The sequence below is a fragment of the Neophocaena asiaeorientalis genome, unplaced genomic scaffold (genome assembly GCF_003031525.2).
Source record: "Neophocaena asiaeorientalis asiaeorientalis breed wild unplaced genomic scaffold, Neophocaena_asiaeorientalis_V1.1 scaffold99, whole genome shotgun sequence".
NCBI lineage: Eukaryota > Metazoa > Chordata > Mammalia > Artiodactyla > Phocoenidae > Neophocaena > Neophocaena asiaeorientalis.
In genome coordinates, this window is record NW_020173022.1 from 2,659,265 (window position 1) to 2,666,514 (window position 7,250).

The window sequence follows — 7,250 nt, forward strand, 5'->3', positions numbered from 1 at the left end:
CCTCATACACTGATGACTTCGGCACCTAGCTCCTGGACTTCCTTCCTCTTTAAGCAACTCCTGTAATCCCATATGACATCACTATCCAGGTGCACTACCCATCCCAGAGCTTAGATTCCCAGTTCTACCATAGCATGCTCCTCCACTCAGCTTGAGTTACCTTCTCTCCTGGACATAGCCAGAACCTTGCCATCACCCTTAAATGTTATCAACTCAAAAAATCATATAATCAAGCATCCCACTCTTTAATCACAGTCTCCTATTCTTGTAATTTATTATTCAAGTATCTCATTGCATTGCCTCTTAACTCTACCTCACTGAACCTCTAGGCCATTAACTAGTTCCTTTGTTTCTAGCCATCAGTTTGCTCCTTCTTTATTTCCATTCCATGCTGTACTGTTGCGAAACATATTTTGCTATATAACTGGCTTTAAGATTTTTGCCTTCTGAGACAACTCATTCTATTTGTGAAAAGCAGTCCTGCTCCTTAGGATGAGCCCAAATGTGCTTTCGTTTATCCGCTTATTTATTCATTGATTCAATAAATATTTGTCGAGTATCTACTATGTGTCAGGAATATGCCAGTTTCTAGATATATATCAATGAATAAGGTAATTTGTTCCTACTCCTGAGAAACTTAAAATCCAGTGGGGAAGACAGATATTCAACAAATAACTACACATATAATTATTTAATCACAATTAAAGGAAGGAAGAATATGGGCCGTGAGAGAATTAAAGAGGCGCCGTTCTGAGAGCTATCAGTGGGAATCAGTGGATGAAAGTTACTAAAGGGACTATTGATAGGATTTGGCACCATTGGGAGATCAAGGAGTGGGGAAAAAATCTCCTTGATTTTGACCAAATGTCTGTTGTGGTTTTATTAATTGATTGGTTGGTTGATTGGCAAGACAGGAGGCTCGTCTTATTGCTACATGCCCCTTTGCAGTAAAATAATTTTATAAACCAGCAGCATGACTATATGTATGTGTAAATGAAGAGAGAAATATTTTAATTTCTCTTGGCTTAGAATCTTTTGGGAGAGAGATCCTAAAATTTTGAGGTAGAATCTATATTTATTATTTCCAATTGAAAGAAGAACAAACGCTTTCTGTTTAGGTAGATGTTTGTTTTCTTTCATTAAAAAGTTCTTTTCTAATCTTTTAATCTGCTGATTCCAAGAATTGTTCTACTTTGCACTTCTGTGCTTTCTACTTGCCTATGTCCCTTTGACTTCGGCACCTGTTTCCCTTCTGAATACATTTAATTTGTTCAATTTACTCTCTTTTTTTTTTTAGACCTGGAAAAGCTAACATTCCTGCTTTCTCTGCACTTCAAGCTGATGTCTCAAGTGTGTACCCATTTCAGTCCTACATGAAAACAGCCCTAACTAGCAGAATCTATCCTTATTTTTCATTTTTTTCTTCAATTTTCTCTTAAGTAATACTTTGAGCTAAGAAGTATAAAATCAAAGTGAAAACAACCGTAGTCTGTAACAGTGTTATAGCCACATTTCTTCTTTTTTAGTCTGGATAACCAAGCCAAAAGTTAAACCATGTTTTCTTAGGAAATTCAGGTATTCGGATTCTTTGATAGCGATGAGATTGTCGAGGTGGTTTTTAGTTTGGTACACACCAGGCTTTGTGCATTGACACTATTCTAGAAAAGAGAAGACACATATTTTGGGTGGAAAAAAAGCCGTGGCTCTAATCCTGGAGAATAACTGAGTCTACAGAATAAATCAAGATGAATTGGTTGACTTGAGCAGCCTAGAATTGAGACTGGCATGATGCAAAGACACCAGGAGTCTTTGTTTCATTGAGCTTAATGACTGTTTTCAGATTATTAATACTTTTTCAGACAACTGTGGAGTACTGATGCAAAAGCCCGTATGTATACTACTTCATACCCATTAGGGTGGTGATAATCAAAATGACAGACAGTAACAAGTATTGAACAGAATATGGAGAAATAGGAACTTTCATACATTGCTGGTGGGGTTGTGAAATGGTGCTACCCTTCTGGGAAACAACTTGGCAGTTCCTCAAAAAGTAAAACGTGAAGTTACCATAGGACCCAACAATTCCATTTCTGGGTATATGTCCAAGAGAACTGAAAACATAAGCCTACTCAAAAACTTGTGCATGAATGTTCATAGCAGCACTATTCACAATAGCCAAAAAGCAGAAACAATCCAAATGTCCATCAGTTGATGAATGGAAAAAGAAAATGTGGCATGTTCATACAATAGAGTATTATTCAGTTTATAAAAAGGAATGGAGTACTGATACATGATACAAAATGGCTGAACCTTGAAAACATTATGTTAAATGAAAGAAGCTAGACACAACAGGCCACGTACTGTATGATTCTATTTGTATGAAATGTCCACAGTAGGTAAATGTATAGAGGCAAAAAGTAGATTAGTAGTTACCAGTGGCTGGGGAAGATGGAGAGTGACTTCTAATGGATCCTGGGTCTCTTTTGGGGGAGATAGAAGTGTTCCAGAGTTAGATAGCAGTGATGGTCACAGGATCTTGTAAATATACCAAAAGCTGTTGGATTGTACACTTACAAAGGGTGAATTTTATGGTATCTTTTATCTAAGTAAAACCGAATTTTTAAGAAAGAGCCTGTACACAGGGCTAAATATAAACATGTTTATTATAAAACTTCATAATGCCATGTCAAATACAATAGGTATGACATAAGCTTAAATAAATACATACTTAAAACATTTTAAATCATAATTTTAAATACTTTATAAAACCCAAACACAGACCACATTTATATTTCACACAGCTATTTCCAATGCAGTATATACAAATATTTACAACATTTGAACAATTTCAAAGAAAACAGTGATTCATTCCATATGTATCCTGCTCATAATACTTGTTTTTTTTTCTCTCTCTCCTTTATTTCCCAGAGTTCTTTTGCCCCTTAAAAACCTCTGCTGTTCTGATCCTTATCATATCTCTCTGTTTCCTTTCGGTTTTGTCTTTGCCAGTGTGCAGCCAGCACTTCTCTGAAATTTTGCTTTTTCAACACATCCTAAGTTAATGAAAGGGTGGGAGAATTTTGATTCTCATACTATCCTGCAAGGTTGGAGCAGCTTTGCCAATTACTGGCCCAGTATCTCTTATGGCCAGTGATCAATCAATGACTAGGGATTCCTTAGGAATTTTAAACTCTCTTATAAATAAATACAAATACTTGCTCATTCAGGCTTTTCTCTCTTTAAGAACACCCGAACGGACAGAATAAGACAATTAGGGAATACTTATTAGACATCTTGACTTTAAAAAAAATCCACTGGACAGATCCATTACACGGTATGTTTCTAGCATGGATTTAAAATCTTATGTAATATACAAGAATTGTATGTTGACACATCACATCTGACAAACATCTTTGTAGTAATGCAAAACACATATATATCTATATGTTTTTTTTAAAGAAAGACATTCATAAAACTGTACCTTTGTTTGCATTTATGCTTTTATCAAATCAGAACATTTAACCTCATGGAAGTTTTTCATCATAGAAACCATATAGCTATGAAAAAATACCTGACAGTGTACAAGTGTGTGCCATGCGGATTTTGCTCTCCTGAGACTACTCATTGTGTTTAAAGAAACTGTAGTCAAACATTCAGAACTTTATACTGGTTTATGCATTGCTAGGGCACAGTATTTGCCCTTTTTGAAATACATTTACTACAGATGAAACTTTAGAATTTGTTAATAAAGATCTGGGATAAGCAACTTTTATTATAGTCCTAATATTTATAGTCCTAATTATTACAGGACTAATATTTACATATTTTAAAGTCCCTACCACACTTGTACTGAATTAATATAGTCCTAATATTTACATATTTTAAAGTCCCTACCACACTTGTACTGAATTAAGACTTATGGACTTTATACTATAGTCCATGCAAGTAAAAAGAACACACAGCCTCTAAAATATACTTTAAAAAGCACTGAATCCCACAGGGATAAAAGTGATTGAGACAATGTTTGCACTCCCACAGAGTGCTAAATAGAATTTCCACCATTAACAACCTTTCCCATGTCGTCACCCCATGGCATTAAAAATTTGTCATTTTTTTTTCCAGGTCTGTTAATAGATTATCTTTGACCAATTTGTTTCCTCTAAACTCTTGACACGTATTATTCATCCCAATGACAGCAACTACATAAGCAGCAGTTGAAACACTGCGAGGGACAAAAGAAAGAAACGGCGCCACAAAATAGTGTGTTACACCACAAGATTTTACAGTGAGTGAAGGGTGAGTTAGAGAAGGAATTCTGAGATTCCAGAGCCTTAGTCTCTTCACTCTTGCATGGAAGCGAATATTCTTTCCTTCCAGTAGCCAGCACTGGAAAGGAGAAAACTGAGTCTTTTTGGTGGCAGGCTGGACTTGCCCACTGGATTTTAGTCCGTTGAAGTCCTTATAGGTACCATAGTCCCAGCTATAAAGGCAACCAGCGGGTGTAGTAGGTGAGTAGGGCCAGAGACCCAAGCAGACCTCTGTCTCTGCCGTCTTCAGGGTATCGTTCTAGTTCCCTAATGTACCTGTGCTCCTGCAATGATAAGAGTGCATGCGGGCAGGACATTTAATATTTTGCATACTAACAGCAGCGACAAAATTCCCCTTCTAGCACAGACAACTGTGTGCACTCTCACAGGCTAGTCCAAATACAAACCGCAAAATCCTCTGTAGCTGGGGTAGTGAAACTATTCTGTATGATACTCTAATGGCAGATACATGTCATTATACATTTGTCAAAACCCATGGAATATACAAAACCAGGAGTGAACCCTACTGTAAACTGTGGGATTTAGTTAATAATAATGTATCAATACTGGCCCATCAATTGTAACAAAATACCATACAAATGTAAGACGTTAATAATAGAGGAGGGCTTCCCTGGTGGCACAGTGGTTGAGAATCCACCTGCCAACGCAGGGGACACGGGTTCGAGCCCTGGTCCGGGAAGATCCCACATGCCATGGAGCAACTAAGCCCATGCGCCGCAACTACTGAGCCTGCGCTCTAGAGCCCACGAGCCACAAGTACTGAGCCCGTGTGCCACAACTACCAAAGCCCGAGCGCCTAGAGCCCGTGCCCCGCAACAAGAGAAGCCACCGCAGTGAGAAGCCCGCGCACCGCAACAAGGGGAGTCCCCACTCGCCGCAACTAGAGAAAGCCCGCGGGCAGCAATGAAGACCCAACACAGCCGAAAATAAAAAAAATAAATAAATTTTTAAAAAATAATAGAGGAAATTGGAGGGCACGAGGGGCTATGCTGGAACTCTGTACTTTCTACTGAATTTCCTGTGAACCTGAAACAGCACACACAAAAATGTCTATTAATTTTAAAAAATCTATTCAGAGGGGACCTGAGCCTTCCAAATGATCACAAAGCAGAGCAGGGTGGTTAAGAACACAGATTTTAGAGCCAGACTGCCTGGGTGTGAATCCTGGCTATACCACTTACTAGTTTTGAGATTTTAGGCATTAAGTTCTCTGTGCCTCATTTTCTTCATCTATATAATAATAAATACAATAGCCCTTATCTCATATAATTCCTAGCTTAGAACGGTTCCTAGAACATAGTAAGTGCCATATAAGGTTAGCTATTATTATTATTCATGTTCATAAATGAAATGACTCCATAAAGGCCAGATCCTTGTTCCTTTCCTCTCCTCCGACAAAAACATGAAACAACTTTCCCTAAAATAACATGAAGGTGGTGATTTCCTCCCTAGACACTGCAGGTTCAGAAGGTTCCAGGAGCAACAGAACATGTAGAGAAGATATCTTCTTTCAAAACCATATGTGATTTTCAAGTCTTACCTGATTCCTTTGGACTTAAATTAACTCGGAAATCGTTTGGTAGGATCCATCTGATTGAAGGCTTTGGCAGCTGCTGTGGAATACATGAGAACACTAAGTAAAGCACTGGTTTCCAGCATGACGAGAGAAAAATGTGTAAAATGTTCAATGGCATGCTTTATACAAGAGTGCAGCTTACCTGGCAGGAACAAATTTTTTTGCTGCAAGAGAAAGAAAACCATTCGTTTAGACTAAATGACTTTTAAGGGTACATTAAATCCTGAAACAGTATGACTCTTTTCATCAGGGGTTGCAAACTCAGTACCTACACGGCCCCTGTAATTATCAGAGCCCAGACACAGCTTGGTGGCAACAAGGGGGCAGGGCAGGGGATGCAAAGTGCACACTCATGCAGAGGTCACAGCAGCTTCCTAATGCAAGCGGATAGCAACATGCTCTGCTTGCCAGGTTCTGCTGTCTTCCAACTCGCCATGAGAAATCTCAGATCTGGATTAGATGTGAAATTTCCTATTCTGTAAATGTCAGAACTTAATTCAAAACATGTTAAAGACTCTGTAGGGCAAACAAACCAGGAGTGTGGCTAGATGTGTTTGCATATCCCCTGAGATACTCCCATATTTAAGCCTGTATTCCAAATAAAATTTTTGGAAACATCTTATTGATTTTTCCCAGGACCGCTAATTATGGCAGCCTCATTGCAGCAACTCCCAGGGAGACCACAGCATTCAATGTGAATAGCATCCCCTGGAGCTGTACCATGTTAGCACACTAACATTTGTATTTCCTGAAACTCTTTCCCTAAGACTTCTGCTTAATTACCCTGCAGTTTATTAGTGTTTAATGACTAGTGACTAGATTCTAATTACTTTTTAAATCTGTGAGAGATAACATGACTCATCAATGAGAAAATAATTTTTTTCAAAAAACCTTTTTGGAGTACATTCATAAATGCCCTTACCTTTCTTCTGAAGGCGTTTCAGAAGCCAGAGGAGAAATGATGCGAATGTCATGAGGGAGACCCCAGCAGCAGAAAGTCCAACTGCCAAGGGAGTTTGGGACTTAGAAGGAGCTAAGGAAACAGAGGGGGGTAAACTGTCATGAGAAGGAATTAAATTCAAAGTCTTTCTGTTCTGTCCATTTGCCCTTTTCTTTGTGCACTGATTACAGTGTACAAAGCAGAAGAGTCATCTAGCTCAATACATGAGGCAGAGACATGGTACTAAAGGCCTTAGAGATCAGCCCCAAACCACCTTTTGCGAGCTTATCTCCCAGCCTGGCTAGGCAGAGCTCTAACCTACCAAGCTTTCACAGCACACCTTGGTTAACCTCTCTCTCTCTCTCTCTCTCTCGCTCTCTCTCTCTCTCTCTCTCTCTCTCTCTCT

At 38.7% G+C, this 7,250-nt stretch overlaps 1 protein-coding gene across 4 annotated transcripts in view; it reads right to left on the bottom strand.

The window, feature by feature from the left end:
• Positions 1–5,877: 5,877 nt before the first annotated feature.
• The window catches only part of SELE (selectin E), an 8,624-nt gene continuing 7,251 nt past the window's right edge, over positions 5,878–7,250 (bottom strand). For 2 of the 4 annotated variants that reach the window (XM_024742430.1, XM_024742428.1), the window contains 3 exons: positions 6,827–6,937; positions 6,047–6,068; positions 5,884–5,941 (listed from right to left, as the gene is read on the bottom strand). In XM_024742430.1, coding sequence (XP_024598198.1) covers positions 5,884–5,941; positions 6,047–6,068; positions 6,827–6,937 — 191 coding nt within the window. Of the gene's footprint in view, positions 5,942–6,046; positions 6,069–6,737; positions 6,938–7,250 lie in introns of those variants that run through there. The other 2 variants (XM_024742429.1, XM_024742427.1) reach the window with 2 other exon arrangements.